The following is a 17634-nucleotide window of genomic DNA, read 5'->3' as shown; positions in this document are numbered from 1 at the left end:
TTTGTAGTTAACAGCTGTGGAGCTATGGTCCAGTGCTGTGGGAAAGGTGTGTGAGAAAGCTGGGAGGTGAAGACATTGTGATAACACAAGGATCTTGATGGCCTGTCAATAATCTGGTCCTTTCTTCAAGCCAAGCACCACCATTCAGTGAATGTGAGAAGGGCAGTGGGGCTCCAGCAATCATCTCCCCGCTCACCTCCCTCTCTCTCTGAACAGTGAGTACATCCCTGTGTGACATGATTTGCAATATTTCTCAGAGCTTATGGCAAAGGTATTTTTCAGACTCATTTTTATTGTGAACTTCAACATCAATGTATCCAGGCCAATGGTAAAAGACTTTGATGTCTCCTCCTCACAGAGATGTAATTTGGAGAGTTTTCCATAATATCTGAAAAAAGCCAATGAATTTCTAATTTGTCCACTAATTTTTTCTTTAGGCCTTTGGGTCTTAAGTGTCCCAACAAGGACCTCTTGCAGCAGCTACACAGCACAGCACAATATGTTAAGAAAAGGTAAACTAAATTAACTGAATTTGATATGAGGTCATCCCTTTGAATGAAAGACAGCCTACTTTTTTCTTTTTTATGAAACAAAAGAGCACTTATTTAAAAGATAAAAAAACCCCAGGCAACAAAATAAGAAAAAAGACTGCAAACATCATCTGAAAACAACAGAAATGTAACAATTTATCTTATGAATAAAACAAATATAAAGACAACAAAATGAAAAATTCCAGAAACAGGGATTTTTCCTTTTATTTAACATGCATCAACTGAAAAAAAATTCACTTAAGCTTGCATTTGTCAGGATAGAACTGCTGAAGGTTTTGCTGACCATGATACAGTTAAGCATATTTGGAATTCATCTATGTTTTTATTTAATTTTTCATTTATATAATAATTGTCACTCATGTAATAATTGTAGTCTTTTTTTGCTGTGCTTGGAAAATAAGATTTTTTTAGAACTGCATTAAAAGGGGATGAGAATGCAGACTTAGAAGACAACAAGGGATATTGACAGTGAAAATTACAATATTAAATAACTTTACTTATTTAGAGAAAAGATATTCTACTCTCATATTCTAATAAAAATATTTTAACAGCTGAATTTTGCCTTTATGTATAAAAGACAGTTTTATACATAAAAACAGCTCCCCTTTATTTTTTACTTATAGCACACAAACATTGCACAACCAATGGTGAATCAAATGGAGATTGAGCAAGCAAGGGGTTAAATAAGCAGACCTGAGTCCTGAAGTAAGAAATCAAGTTATAATGGATATTCAAGTATGATGCTTTTACTTGTTGTTTATACTACACATTTGAACAATTTATCCAAATTATGGTAAGACCCCCACAAAAGGGTATCTAAGTTACAATCCTCACTCTTCCATAACTGAAAAAGTGCATTGAGAATAACCTTTCCACAGTTTGCTTTGAGAGTTACTTATTGCACAAGGGAAATGAAATGTCCTCTCAGGGTTGTAGTGGCTGTTTAAATACTCTTTGTAAAGCTGTAATGAATCTCTGTAGGAAAGCAAAATGTCAACAATAAAAAATGTGAGCTAAAGCCCCCCAAATTTCTGAATTATTATGAATAATAGAATAAATAAATCTAAAAGTATTATACTTACCGGAACATCAACATATTTGGCAGCTGCTTTTACCTTTAGAAAATTAAGCATAAAACACAGAGTAAGTACTTATTGTTGCAAATCGCACACAATTTCAAAATTATGCACAGAAAGAAAAACAGAGCCTTTGAGAATCCAAACACTTACAGTGAATGAAACTAATGATGAGAAGAAAGTACCTTCATCATATCTTGACAATTTAGACAGCACACCTTCCAACACTGAAACAACCTGGAGGAAAAGCACAGAGAAAAATCTAAATGCACAGTGTGAAAATTAAATATTTGGAATGAGAATGGAAATTTTTCTTCCCATTCTTGATCAGCAGGGCAACATGAACTGTAAATCTGAATTCCATCTCACAAAGTGCTGAAATCAAGGATAACCTTTCTGCAGCTTCACTTATTGATCAAACAGATGGAAACTGCTGAAACACTGTAGAAATAGAAACCCAACCAAAGTTTCTCCTGAGGCAGGCCTGCTTCCAACACAACACCGCTGCCTCTAGAATGTGGTTGAATATAGCAGTGTGTGTACCCAGCACAAATTTTGTGCAGAAATCACATTAGTTTCTGTGACCACAGCTTCAAGGAGATGGAGCACAATTGCTAAAGGTGGTGATTGTGATGTCATTTTTCTCTTATCTTTGCTATTAAATAGAAAACCAGCTCTGATTTCACCTGAAAGTGTAATAGCACTGGTTTTCTGTCAACAGCATGAGCTGCTGAGTGGCTGCTCCATGGCCAAAAAGGAGGCAAGAAAATGTATGCCCGAAGTCTCTGGTATGATGTGGTTTCTCTCCCCTGGACTTTCACTTGCTATTGTCTGAGCAGTGTGACTCCTCAGTAAGAGGCAGCAACAGGTTTTTTTGCCAAAATTTTGTTCTGATAAAAAAAAAAATCTTATTAATTGCAGTTATTACAGCTTTAAACTCCCCCAAATTTACCTTAAAGCAAACAAATTCCCTTTTCACATCCTCTGTGATGTTATGTTGCTGAAGTAATTCAAAGTATATAACATAAAATATCTGTCAGCCATTGTATTCATGCACATTTATTTTACACATATAGATTGCTTTCCAGTTTATATAAAGATTGTTTTAAAAGCCATCCCTTGCTCCCAAAGCAGACATTCCCACAACCAAGAGTATCATTTTATGAGTGTGAGGACAGAACAAAATTCCATCTGGCATGCTGTTAATGGGCCCTGTAACAGTGTCACAACAGTGTCACCTCCAGAGGAATTGAGATCATCACTTTACAATAAGCCCTGCTCTTAACAGTTCAAGGAGCAGGAGCAAGTGCAAACCTACATTTGTCATTTATCAATCTAACCTGTCATATTTACAGTGATTAATTAAGACACTGGTACATAGGTGCCAATCAAAGAATAAATCCACATCACAAGAGAGAGGGGCTGTTGTTTCTGCACCCACTTTATCAGACCAAAACTTTTTGCTTTGCACTTGCATGCCTGTGAGAAGCTGCTGTTCATATTTTAATTCATTTTATCTGATTGACAAGGATTCTTTGTGCAGGAAAGTGTTCAACTTTGCTGCGCAAAGATTACCTAAAGAAAAGGCTGACTTCATAAAAAACATGGTGCCCACAGTGCCAACGAATCCAGCACAAGTGGGACACAAAATAACAGAGAGCAAAACACGTCCACGTCAAGGATGTTTGTTTCAACAAAAGGCTTAGTTATGTAGCTGGAAACTTGTTTTCTGAGATGTCAGTGTACGGATTTGTGAAACTCTAAAAGCATTTCTGCACATACCTCACATTCTATGAATTGGTTACCCTGAGACACATTGCTCTTTGTTTCACTGTTTTGTGCTATTCCTGTGATTTCTTGAACGCTTTAGACTGACGCATCTTGTGTAAAAACTACCCAGTATAGCTCTTAACAAGGAAAATCTCACTGAAGGAGAAGTATTATTTTTAGTTTCATATGTGACTTGAAGCTAAAAACAATGATTCAAACACTCCACTGAGACACAAAGGAGGTAATAAAGAGGTAAAGGCTGTCATGCACATTGATGTGTATTTTTTTTGGCCAAAACCGAGAGCTAAACCTCAGCCTTCCTTTGTACCCTTAGGAGCTTTCTGCCTTGAAACAGAAGCAGTCAGGATGTCACTGGCACTTCCCATCTCAAGTGAGGAGACACTGGTTAAACTTCCAGTGATCAGCCAATGACATGGAATGTTTGTTTCCTCGCTTCCTGTTTCGAGAATTCAGCCTCTGGTATTACCATGAAAACTAATAATGCAAATTCCTCTGTATTGACTGCAGTTGTCAATAATTTTATAATCTCAGATATTAAAAAAAACCCAAAAAAACAAACCTTTAATAGCATGATTTTTCTGATTAAATTCCCCTTTCTTCCTTTTCCTTTTCAATAACACTAAAACCATAAACTGGAAGATTAGTTGGGAGCTATGATAGGCAGCATGTAGACCTTGAAACTGTTGAGTGAACTGCTTGAAATTACGTTTACATCAAAACTTCACTTTAGACCAAAAATTTGTAGCTTCTACACAGTTATTGATAAGTAATAACATTTATTTTAAACTTCTATAATGATTCTACAACGCCTTCTTCTTCAACTGATAGGTGTCAATCCAAAAAGCAGATTCCCATCCCCATCCCCCCTCAGTAAGCTGTGACAGGTAAAAATAAAGGCTTGATGAAAATATAACCAGAGTCTTACTTTTTGTCACTAACTCACAAATTGTAAATATATGGCTTATTTATCCTACTTTGAAAATCAGATATTTGTGGGTAGTTTTCAATGCAGAGATAACAAAACTTCTTATAAAATCTTTCTTTTCTATCATTATTTGTTGTGTCCTTCAAATGATTTGAGATGGAAACTTGTTTTTTTATATCAGTCACATAAGACTTCTACTGGATAGAGGTTTGACAGAAAGACAAGACATTGTTTAAGTTTCCTTCACTTATTTTCCAAGTCCTTTTATTGTGGCAAAACACATTTTATTTTTAAATATAAAAGCCTAAAAAAAATCAATTCTGAGAAACAAAAACGTATAAAATATTTTTAATTAAGTGGTTTGTGGACCAAAATCTCATTAAGAAGTTAAACTGAAACTCTGGATATTGTCCACCTCTAAATACGAAATTTAAATACTAAATTATGGGAATAAAATTCTCATGTAGGAAATTAAACAAAAAATAACACAGGGTATTAAGTAAGACAATACTGACAAAATTTAGTCCCACCAGTTCTACTAGCCTCTAGCAATTCCTATCTACAACAGAAGCACAAAAGACAAACTTATCTCAGTAGCAGGCTGCACAGAAATTGTTTACTCAATTGTTATAAAATGTAATTATTTGCACAAGTAGTATTTACAAATCATGTTGTCCCCCACAATTTTCCTGTGTATAGAAAAACTGTGTGATTTTTGAATGCATCTCCAAAGTTCAACCATTTTCTGCTGTATTCTAAAATAAAATGTAAATAGCTTTACCTTTGAAACAAGAAGTGAAATAATTTCTTTAACAGTTTCGTCAATCAAGTCATCTATTTTTGAATGGTATTGTTGCTGTAATTCAAAAGATAAAAAAGCATTAACATGTATATGAACACACACTTTTGTCGTAAGTCATAAATGGTGCAAAGCTGATAACCCTGCCAGATCAGATTTACTTAAAATTATCATTTTGAACATCAGAAGAACAAACCCTTGAAAATGATCCACCCAATCAACAGTTTCTTACATTCTGTGTTGAAAATTTTCCCATGTACACTGTTGAGTTAAGCAGCTAATGGGGTTATTATTTAGATGAATTGAGTTCTTATACTTATTCAGGCGAAGGAATGTGAAGGATAGTTTTTGTCTTCTCCTATATAATTAAGGTGGCCATGTATTTTTTTCTAAAGGGTTGGTTTAGCTGGAGAAGCAAAAAGACTAGAATAAGATTTAATTAATACAGCATTTCATGTCTGACAACTCTCATTCATAAGTTATTTTAAATGTCCTCTAGAAATAAAATGAGCTCCAATTGTTCATCCTGAAAGAGCCTTTCTGTTAGCACAGTGAGCTTCAGTTTATACAAATCTTACAATATGCTCAAGCAAGGGCAAAATTAAAATTTCATCAACAAAGGAGAATAGATGGTAACAAATTAATAGGCCATAGAAGGCATAGTAAAACAGACTTCATTCTCCATAGACTTTTTCTTTTGCTTTTTCATAAAGAAGGTGCCTTTAAGTAAATGCTTTTAAAATAAATCTGAAAGACTTTTAAGATAATCCTACCGAGCTCCCTTCTGAAATTAACAGGAACTAGGGATCCCATTCTGTCAAGGAGACACATCAATTTAAACAGTAATTCTTCCTTTAGAAACATTTATCTGACAGCAAAGACTGTCCCCAATAGCCACTTCACAGAAAATGTGACTTGTAAAGACTAACCCTATCTTCCTAGTTCAAGGCTACTTGGAACAGCTAACAGCATAATGCTTGGAGTAAAAGTACTGAGGTCAGCATAAACATTAGCCTAACTTAGCAGCTGCCAGCTGAATAGTTTTCAGAATTCCAAGTTTTAAAGGCTATTTTTCATGTTTTAGAGTCGCCATGCAAATCAAAACATTAATTCTGATCTGCTGAATATTTTTAGGAATGATTTTCTAATAAGCACAGATATTGAACTTGGGTTTAAGTTAAGAGAGAATAAAACTATGAGATGTGTTTGCCCACATATATTTGTCTGCTACAGGTTTGAACACCAAATGTCAATTTTTGTTTTTAATTTAAAGTTTAAAAATGCTTGAAAAATGTAAATACACAACTCAGACAAGCAGCTGCATTCACACTTCACCAGCGCAAAAGAGCTTATTGGAAATACATCAAAGAACTTTCTACATTTTCATATATATTATATTCCAACCATATTAATGTCTTGACCAATAAAATATTGTCTTGATCTGCTAAGGGGTCTAATAACCCTAAACAGTTTCTGTGTCTGTTGCTTAAAAGCCTACAGAAGGCAATGCTTTCTTACTGTCTGGAAACAATAAACAATTATTCTCCCACTGATGAATGCCAAAACTATATATACTCCAGCGATCCATAAAAAATCAGTTGTCCCTCCCAGAAAGTATCTGCAACTTAATCTTCACAGTACATTAAATTAATATACCTATCTATGTAAGTTCAGTTCCTATTTTTTTTTTGTTTTTTCTTGTATTTATCTTTTTTCTCACCACAAAGCAAATATAATTTTGTAGAAACGCAGTATAAGCAGTAACTTCACTCTGAACAAGGTGAAAAAAGAACTGAATCAAGCTTTTCAAAAACCACAACATGTCTTCAAAACCATGAAATTTCTTCAGAAACTATTTTTAAATTACATTAATCTAATTTTTTTTTCATGATTTACTGTAAATACCATGAGATCATAAATACTCCAACCCACTCCTCTCCAGTGCTAATTTCCACTAGAACAGTCACCCTCAGCAAAACAAAACTTCAGATCCTTGTGGAAGATAATTTGACTCTGGGCTTTTAGAAGTTGGCTGAGCTTTGGCTGGGGACTGGCTGACAGAGCAGGAGGCATAACCCAGAGAGGCAAGAGAAAGGCACATCCTGGAAAAGTGGATTATTCCATCTGTCTGCAGCTCACTACAGGAATATTTGCTATTTGCTATTGCCTGTCCCCAGAGCAGCATGTGCACGTGTGTGTTTGCAGGTTACTGCTTGTACACACATGGAAGGTGAAATGGCAGCATCAGCTCAGACAAAGAGTTGATAGCTGTGGTTTCCTTCTGATGAGAATCCAAAACTTTGTGATCTGGCAAGACAGGACACTGAGTCTGAAAAGCAGAAAAGTGAAGACTACATCTGGAATCACCCTGGAGGATGAACAAGGACTGAGAAGCTGATGATCAGGCTGTTGCACAGTCAGACCATGAAGGAATTCTGGCTAACAAATTAACATGAAAAGCATATTACCATGTAATACAAAAAGTGGCTGTAAATATTCAATGAAAAAGAATACAAATTAAAAAACAATGAAAAGACACTTACCCATTGACTAGCAAACTGGTTCATGTCACGGAAAACCAAAAGGAAAAATAAAGACGACAGGGTATAACAGGAAAATGATGAATGTCTCATTGAATTAGGAAAAGAAAAGACAATTACATAGAATATGCTCACTTGAAAAGATCAGTCAATGAAATGAAGAACACAGTATAGAAATGCAAAAATCAACTGAAAAAAATATGTCCAAATAGTGCAATTGTGAAGCTGCCTAAAGCAGATGCCCATTTTTTGTTGCCAAATTCTGAAAAATGTTTTTATTGTCTCTCCAAAACCAAATCAAACAAATTACAAACCAAATTACACGCTAATGCATTAGTATAGAAAGAACATTTTTGATTTTTTGCTGGTGGTCTCACCAATCTACATAGCATCCCCTTTTAATTTCACAGATTATTCCTGCTGAGAGTGACAACATGGGAGTGACAGAAGTCAACGAAGTTTACATATCCTTCAAAAGCACATCAGTGCTCTGCTGTGGAGTATTTACAGTCCTGGCAGCAGACTACTGCCAAAATGGTCCCTGTCCTTGGAGACAAAATTAAAAAAACTCCATTAAATTACCTGATTATTTCTTTCCTCTATTTTCAGCATATTCCTAGCCATGAATGCTGGGTCTATAATCCGTTTAAAACCAAACCTTATTAAATTAAAACCTGTCTGCAAAGGACAATATTTCGGCTCTGTTTTACAATTACAAAGGAGTCCTGAAGTGGGCTCTTTTTCTGTTGCAACCCGAGAGAAATTCCTGGAGGGGCTGCGAGTCAAGAAATCCTCTGAATGTTCAACAGATTCATAGGTCAAAGCAAACAAATTACAGAAGCACTCTGTGTGCTCTCTGGTGGAAGATGAGGGGTTGTGTCTTGCATGATGCTTATAGGGATCAGTTGATGCACACTTCTGTACCAACAGAGCTATGTGATGCATCTCACCTAGCTTGAAATTAATCTAAGGACAGTCTGCAGTATGAGATGTTTCAGATCAACCAATCATAGGAATTAAACACACAAAATTCCACTTACCTCTTGCCCCCCATCCAGTATGCAGAGTTTAGCTGTCTGTTTCTTGGCATCAACTAGGACGTTAAACATTGTACACAGATAAGAAGGGATACGAAAGTCTGTTGATTTGTTTGTCTTTTGCAGCTTCAGTTCAAACGCAATTCTTGTTCTGTTTATTCAAACACAATTTGGAATATGAGTATTTCTGATAATTCTGAACAACACAGTAAACGTGTATACATCTTACTGAACATGTTGGCTTAACAATATACATATGCATGAGAACATTTTAGAATGAAAATTCTGTAAATTTGGAATATCAACCTTTCAATAAACAATTGCATTAATGGTAATCTCAAGGTTCTGCACTTCTTCAGTGAATTCAGTTTAACAATAAAATTATTATCTTCTTTATTTCTAGATAACAATATGTTTCCTTGTATTCAGTTTAATTTAATGCAATGAAAATACCTCTTATTTTCCAGCTTTTCTATGCTAAAATGCATTTAAATGTATAAAATGCCTCCTTCTAAGAAAAGTAATGAAAAAAATCCTCTTCTGGCTTTGATGGAAAGAGAGTTTTAAAATAGAAAATGAGTTTAATATTAAGAGTATATTAATATTTATATTGAAAATTAAGACATAACAGGAGATACATCATATAAACCCCCTATTTTCTTCTCACATCAGTGCAAATAAGGAGTATTGTCACTCAGATAAACTATACTTCAACAGATCTAAAGACAAAATATTTTATTTCAACTCTTATTTTTTAATGTGGGTAGCAAAAATTCACACAGTATTTTCAGAAGATGGGAACAGAAGAATCCTATTTCCATTTTAAAAATTTTTAAGATCATATCAATATCACAAGAATTATAACAGAAGAATTCCATCATTTTTTATGAGTTTCTACTCTAATCTTTATTACCTAACAGTAATAAAGATACCTACAGTATCTTTGACCACACAAAAAATAATTAGTATATTAAGACTGGTATGTTATATATTAAGACTAAAATATTAATATATTTTATAGTCCTGTAAATAAGACAATAAAGTTTGTTTTTTTTTTTTCTGGCTCAAAATCAATATAATCCATGTATTACTAGCATTGAATCTCTTTGCTACTCTTTCTATGTTTTATTAGAGTAAGATTTTACTAGTAGTCTTCCAGTCCTTTAAGATTTCATCATTTTTCTGAGATTTCTTAGATAACTGTAACTGACTGAGCTTCTATGCCAAGTTCCTTAGAACAGATGGATTGCTTTAATTTTAGTGTTTCTTACCTTTCTTTGTTAGAGCTTTAACTTTTATTCCATTCCCTGTATCACTCCCCTCTCATAATCAAATAGAAAAGTTCTTTTAAATGTTTCTGGGTTTTTAATCGTGATTTCATCACTCTAGCAGCAGGCTCATATCCTTAGCCTGAAGTTCTACTTTTTCCTTCTGTGTTTAGAGAAAATTACTCAATACTGTCTCATCTGCAAGGATTCTCTGCTTGTTTAGCCTTTCTTATCAATATTGTACATTTTATGTTTAACACAAGTTATCTAAAAAATTTATTGTCCCCATTCTATTATTTTTTTTAAAAAATCTGTATTTTTATATGTCCAGATTAAGCTTTCTGAAGCACCTAATTGTAGATCTCTGTAAATTTTCTAGACATACATATTTCTTCTAAACTCAGTGATATTTACTGAAAGCTATGGCAGAGGTCTTTTCAGATCACCTATAATTAATTTAAAAGAATATACTAATAATGCTAAGATAAAGCTCAAAGGAAAACTGCACTACATTTTCTGTAATTTGCAGAAGTTGAGCACTACAAAATTTAGCTTCACTTGGATGACTACGAGCCAGCCTTGTTTGTTGCATAAATGTGTAAATGTTGTATACTCTATAGTTTGTAATATATTTTTTAGAGACAGTACTCTAAAATTGACAAATTAAATAATATTATTAACTGAACTTGAAGAAAAATGTAGTAAAGGGGGAGGGAAATGTCCAAAAAGAGAAAGAATTCTTCTACCAGAATTCTGAGTTCTGTTAATATTGGCCACTAATATGGAATAGAAAAAAAACTTGCTTTATTCACTTCCAAGGGTCTATTAACAGCAGATAGAGAAATTCTCCTTTGTATTTCCTAGATGTTGCCAAATTGCTGATTGCCAGATGCTGGAAATAAACACAAGTCATGCTCTCTTTAGAATTGCCCTGATTCCTGTGACAGGATTCTGGAATAGATATATCTCTGCAAGCCAGCATGAGCCCTCCTGTGTTAATTTTCAAATCACTCCCAATTTTTAAGTGATCATTTCAACTGTACCTTTTAACACAGGCTTCTATCATGTCAGTGGCCATGAGTTTAAGTCTCTGCTCTAAATGGTGGGCAAATTCTGGTTCTGGCCAGTGAAGATCAAAAACAAACATCTGCAGAGCATCCAGTTTCCAGAAAAGATCTTCTGATGTAGCCGATCCATTGCTATAAGAAACAAAACAAAACAAAGCCCCCAAGAAACAGAAGATAAATGTATGGATGTCTATCTCAGTTGCCACATAATTAAGGTAATAAGATTTCCTTATCATACCACCTTCCTCCTTCATTTCCCTGAATCTTTTAGCACAGTTACTCTTGTTTAAAAATCATGAAAATGGTAGTGAGAAACTTAAAATATATCCCCTTAGGGTGAAAAAAGTCAATGATTTCTCATTTGTTAGCTGAGAAATATGGCAGGATAGGGAGGTAGAAGGGATGCTGGGGAGCATGGAAAATGAAATAGCTCAACTCTCAGATCAAGGTAATAAAGTACAGGATACAGGAAGAGGATATTTTCAGTATAGTGAAGACTCTGCATATATTTTCTTGCCTTCATAACTCTGGTCGGTAAGTCTACCAAAGAAATGAAGATGCTAAAAGTGATATTTCAAAAGAGATAACCAGACATATAGTCCCTTGATAAATACTCATGAATTCTAACTGGGGGAATAGCATCAGATCTGGGTGGGAAAAAAAAGAGAAGAGAAACTATGTAAAGAAATTTGTGTACAAACAAAACCAGCAGATTAATATGGCTCTATGCCATCTCAGATTGTCCACAATGTATTAAAGTTCTTCCACCCTGATTTGATTGCTAAATTTAAATACAATTGCTTGTGGTAAAATGCAGCAACTTAAAGCTAAAGTAAGCAGTAAATTAATTTACACTTTCACTGTCAAAAGAGATTAATTACATTTTCATGATGTGTTGTACTGCAATGCCTGAGTTACCATTCATGATTAGTGTATACTATGCAACATTGAATTCCAAGATGTGAGTGACACAAGCAACCAAAACTCAGCCTGACAGTCCCAGTTCAGATCCAAACAGTTTAAGTACATCACAACTACCGTCGTTTTCTTCTGCTTTATGACTAAAGAACAGAATTATCAAAGTGTTAAGTGACTCTGGCTCTCATGGAAGGATTCGGTGAGCACTGATTGTGCTCAGGACAGAGCAGGGTCAGATTCAGAACCAAATGAAACAACCAGAAAGGACCTGTAATATCTGAGCACCTCAGACAGGAGCACCACCAGTGGGTCACACCGGGTTAGCCGAGGCAGCGAGGTGAACTGAAGCACAGCTCATGTTCAGGGCTCAGAAGCGGCAGCAGGGATGCGGTCAGCTTCACTCTCACACCTGCATCCCTCCCTTCCAGACACACCCATGTGCCCCTTGCCCCTCTGCCTTCAGGCTGCCCTCGGGCCAGGCGAGGGGACAGGCTGGGAGCAGCAGCTGCCTTCCCTTCAGTCCCTTCCTGCCCAAGGGAAAGGATGCTCTGAGCCACCAGGCTCCTCTTTCAGTGCTGCACGTTTGGACATCCATGCTGCAAAGCAGGATATTCCACAGCTCCCACACACTTCTTAGTTAAGGCTTTTTCGATACTACATTCTCCCTGCTTAGGTTACACAGTAACTTAATTTTGTATCCTATTGTGGTCCTGAAAGAAAACAGCAGAAACAGGAAAAAGGCCCACGGGAGTGCTAAGGTTACAACTTGCACAGGGGTTCTACCTGTTCAGAAACCACTTTCATACATCACTAAGTTTAATTAGGAATAAAAAGAAAAAAACAACCAAGGCTTCTGGAAAATTTATAATCCTGTTAGACTGCTTTTGAGTTGTATGACAAGCAAATATTGAAGATATCATTGCATCTGCTGTGTATTTTGACAGTGAATGACACTGTAGATGCTTTGTTTAGACCTTATCTGATTCAAAGGTGACTAAATCAAGTTTTGAGATGATTGGGGTAAAAGAGTAAGACAAATCACATGGGGACAGAAATGGGACAGTCTCAGTATTTATATAACTGTTGATAAAAACACATATTTTCTAGAAAACAAACCAAACTTTCTCAAGAAACAAAACTAATCAGTTCCATCATCAGATCATAAAATTTAACCATTTTTTATTCTCCCACAGTTGTTTCTTTTTCACCTGATGGAATTAAAAAAAAAATTCTTTAGGACTCAGAAGGACTAATGCATTCATAATAACATAAATGTAGTTTTATGCACATTTCCTACTTGGTTTACTACTACATTAACCACTAAGTAACCACTTAATTTTATTTAATTAGACTATCAAATTAAGTTTCACAGTTATAATAAATGAAATTACAGGCACAGGTTTGTGGAAGAATTCATTCTGTGAGAAACACTAATTCATTTCTTCTTTTTTCGTATAATTTTGAGTTTTCATCCCTCAATTTTTTACTCACCATTGTCCAATGACATCTGAATTTGATTAACACATTATACTAATAAGATGAGGAAAGAAAGTGCTACAACAGAAATTGTTTATTCCTGGTTCTCAAATCCAAACACAACAGTCTAATCTGTTTGCTAAATGCTGCAAGAGAACTAGACTTGTATTCCTGCATTCAAATCAAGACTGAATCTGTGTCCATAATTTGAGAACTTTTTTTTTTTTTTTTTTAAGGGACAGAATATATTCTTGGGTATTGAAAAGTTTTTATTTGAATGCGCATGTTAAAGCTACTTCAGTCTAAAGAAGAATACTGCTCTATCAGGAACCAGAACTGACATTCTTTCTTTAAGAATTATAATAGTTATCCATAGTTTTAAAATTAAGCACAAACTCTACTACTTTGCTGGCCAAAACTAAACCTTTCAGGTACTGTCTAGTTGTCCATTCTTATTAATCAGGTCATGGCAGTAAGAGAAGGTTACCAGGGATTCAAAGAGGCAAATATAATGCACATCCTGTTATAGCCATTTTTTCTAATGGGAATTTAACTTTGCATTTGGTCACACTTTGACTGGGAGAGTGGACCAGGTATCTCCAGAGGCCCCTTTTAAACTATTTTATGACTTTATGCCTTGTGTCATACTGAACACAGCAAACAAAGAGATCCAAGACATAATGTTTCTCCAAGAACCTGCAGCATATCAAATCTAGGAGTTGCATGCAGCCGTAATTCACTTATCCACTGACACCTGAAAGAGGCAGCTTCCCACTGGGCTTGCCAGGTAACTAAGCAGTAGCAATTAGTCAAACAGTCCATTAATAAAGTACACTGGCTGCAAGATACTCCCACACATGACTCCAGAGAAGATGTAGCATAATAATTTCTTGCCTACATATGAAACTCTGTAGGGTGGCTTGGGATATGAAAATATAAGCATTAAATATCTAAGAATATTATCAATCAAAAGATTCAAAAGCAGCTGGTTTCAATTCTTCTATAATCTACCAAGGACAGGGATGGTCATTTTACAAATTACTCTAATTTTTTTTAAGGTTACTACTGAGATCCTACCCACTAGTGTCTTGTGAGGACCACTTACAGAACATGGCACAAGCATTACATCTCTTGTGAGCCCCCAGCTTCTGCACTCCAGCTTTTCATTCTTTATGCTGCCTCAAAATATATGTTCAGGGCTTAGGAAGTCAACTGAGAATTTCTTCAACAGAACAGGATTTTCAGTAATTTCAGTGTCAGATGTACTCAGCCCCATCTCTCTACTTTTCAGCAGCACATGAGGTGGAAGATGGAGCAGAACTTTTCCAAGCATCAGTTAGTGCAAAGTCCCTCAAAGATATGAGGGACAGAGCTACCCCATGACTCCTCTTAGCTCAAGAGTGAGACAACAACCTAAGGATCAAGCAACCAAAACAAGTTTCTTGAGTCTTCTTTCTTACTGCATATTAGTATTTTTGGAAGGAACGAAATTTTCCCCACAATATAAATTTGTCTTCCAGAATGCTCAATAGGACTTAGCTATTCAAAACTCCTTATTCCATAGAAAGCAGATCAGCCAGATTTCGCTATGCCATCAGTCCTATGGCTGTACTTTTAAATACCCATCCTTGGAAATGCAGGCCATGGCCTCCTACCACTGTACAGGAGATAAGCTCTATGACAGGAACAGATGTGGCACTGCAGATACACCCCCTCAGGACAGAGATGAGAGATGGCCTCCTGACTCATTCAGCACTCACAGACACAGAGGGGCCCAGCACAGGAGCTCAGACATATTCAGACCAACTCCCTCTACATCACTACTGGGGCACTGTGACTGCTCCAGCCTTGTCCCTCTTGGCACTCATTATAGCTGAGCCATAGCAGCAAGAATATAGACGACACATTTCCTTTGATTTTGCTTCTTCCGGGTGGAAGACAAGACAGGACTATTCTCCTGTAAGCATATATCTTATTCCAGGTTTCCCCAGCCTTGAATCTTCCTGAAGCTGATGATTTAGGTTGGTACCAGATGGCAACAGACAACCTCAGATGTGTATTATGGTTAGTGACACTATGTTATGTCTTCACTGAAAAGAATAATCTATAAATTAAACCATAAACAATTAAAATCACCCACATATCTAAGTTAAAATCCAGGTCCAGAAGATGCAAAAAAAATAATATTTTAACTATGAAAAGCAATTTAAAATAGTATCTTTGAATTAATGAACAAGTGAGGAAAACCTCTTCATTGTGGCTGCTTGAAAGCTTTTACAGAATATTCAAACATTTTTGCTCTTTAAGATTATCTTCAGCCAAATGGAAGAGTAATTCACAGTGCTCTGCATGTCTAGCCAATGTGTCCTCTGAGTTACCTTCTCTAGAGACCAATCAAGAAAAAGAGACTACTACTTATAACAATTTCCCCTTTTCATATCTCACTTTCCAATGCCTAAAAAGAAGTGGAAAAAAGGTAACGATTTTTCTAAATGCAGTTATAAGTAGCATATAATTATTCCTCCAAAAGAAATGATCAAGGACAAAATAAAGAAACAATTACTTAAAAAATATAAATAATCTTTGCTAGTAATGTTCAAGGGAATTGTAGCAACTTTAAAGTGGAAATGGGGAAAATCTGTCTTCATCAATAAAGCACACAAATGGATGTCCAACTGTGAATATATTTTCACTTTTTTCTCTTCAGTAAAATTCTTAGATAGGCACATAGTAGCTCTATTGAATATGAATATACTTAAACATGAGCTTGAGAGCATGGACACAAACATCAGTAAATTTTGGAGAATAATAAATCTCTTTCTATTAGAGATAAAAGAGACACAGGGCTTCAGCAAACCTTTAACACAGTTGGCTCACAGACTACTCATTCTCATTCTTTTTGAATCTAGATTCTTTATTGTGTAATTCAAATTGATAATGATTAATTGACCAAAATCATCACTTTCAAAGAGAAAGAGGAAAGTCCAGCAGAACTCTGCTATAAACATAGTCATCCTCTTGCCAAATCATCGGTTTTCTGTCCAGGAGGAAGCACAGTGAATTGGGAAAGAAAGACTTGGGGGAAGCAGTGGAGAGAAGGAGTCCAATTGCACTGCTAAATTAGATGACTCTGCTTACTATATACATAATTCAGTGTACCCCTCTAGTCCATCTAAGCTGGGCTGTTCATCACTTTGAAAGGGTAAACTGTGGAAGCTCTGGGTTTTGCTTAGCAGGCATTTGAACAAAGGTACTGGGTTACTCCTTGTTGAATAAGTTAACAAGTAAGTGTGTTCTCCCTGAAAAAGATAGGATGGGAAACGAGCGAGAAAATAAACCCCTCCTCCTTTCTTTTACATAATAGTGGAAGTGACCCACTTCCTCTGTGAGAAACTGAGCCCACCATTAACAGGAGAGAAAAGGAAACTCCTTAGTATGGGGGGGAGGAACAAGTGGCTTGCAGTGTGGTTTTTTTTGGTTTTTTTTTTTTACCCTAATACATGACCATTCTGCGAATGGTAACTTAATGCTGCCTGCAATAGAGACTGTCAATTTATACACATTTTATAAATATAACCTCAAAGCTCTATGTTTTGGGAAAAGAACCTGAAGGGGTGCCTCCATCAGAGCCAGCACCATGGCAGATCTCTTCCTGAGTGCGATGTGTGGTGGCTGAAAGGGGATGATGGCCTTACAAAAGTCACAGCCACAGTAAGAGACATTGTCCACCCCCACTTCTCTTGAAAAGCAGCAGAATGACAGCTGCTGCTGGCCAGTGTCAACCTCACTGCTCACCAAATGCTATGAAAACCTCTGGTTTCATTTAGGAAAGATCTACCACTATAATCCTCCAAGTAGAACCTGTATTAAATAAATTCAGCATTCAAAATACATGAAATTTCATCTATACAATTTATTTTTACTGGATGGGGCTAGTAGAAAGCAGACTACAAGAGCACATCCAAGATTAGCAAATCTTCTCTGAAAGCTATTCTTTAAAAAAAAAAGTGACCTTTGAAAACCCTGGGATAACAGAGAGGAATTTGAGTTCCAGAAGGCCAATTAGTTTGTATTCAAAGCTGAAATGACTTGCATAAGCACATCAGGAGAAACCTAGCATTACTATAGTAAACACAAAAGGTACCAAAGCCAAGGATTAAGAGGAATTCTGTCACTTTTTAGGGGA

At 35.8% G+C, this 17634-nt stretch overlaps 1 protein-coding gene across 8 annotated transcripts in view; it reads right to left on the bottom strand.

Moving 5' to 3' along the window:
- Positions 1-17634, bottom strand: part of CADPS2 (calcium dependent secretion activator 2) — a 283784-nt gene that overhangs the window by 29083 nt on the left and 237067 nt on the right. For 4 of the 8 annotated variants that reach the window (XM_086886988.1, XM_086886992.1, XM_086886990.1 and 1 more), the window contains 6 exons: positions 11031-11186; positions 8723-8870; positions 7686-7700; positions 5125-5199; positions 1781-1864; positions 1634-1666 (listed from right to left, as the gene is read on the bottom strand). In XM_086886988.1, the coding sequence (XP_086743114.1) occupies positions 1634-1666; positions 1781-1864; positions 5125-5199; positions 7686-7700; positions 8723-8870; positions 11031-11186 (511 nt within the window). The remainder of the gene's footprint in view (positions 1-1633; positions 1667-1780; positions 1865-5124; positions 5200-7685; positions 7701-8722; positions 8871-11030; positions 11187-17634) is intronic. The other 4 variants (XM_086886989.1, XM_086886993.1, XM_086886991.1 and 1 more) reach the window with 1 other exon arrangement.

Source organism: Cyanistes caeruleus, chromosome 4, assembly GCF_971803275.1.
Source record: "Cyanistes caeruleus chromosome 4, bCyaCae1.hap1.1, whole genome shotgun sequence".
Lineage (NCBI taxonomy): Eukaryota > Metazoa > Chordata > Aves > Passeriformes > Paridae > Cyanistes > Cyanistes caeruleus.
Note: the sequence above shows the minus strand (reverse complement) of the source record. Positions and strands in the feature narration are given on the sequence as shown.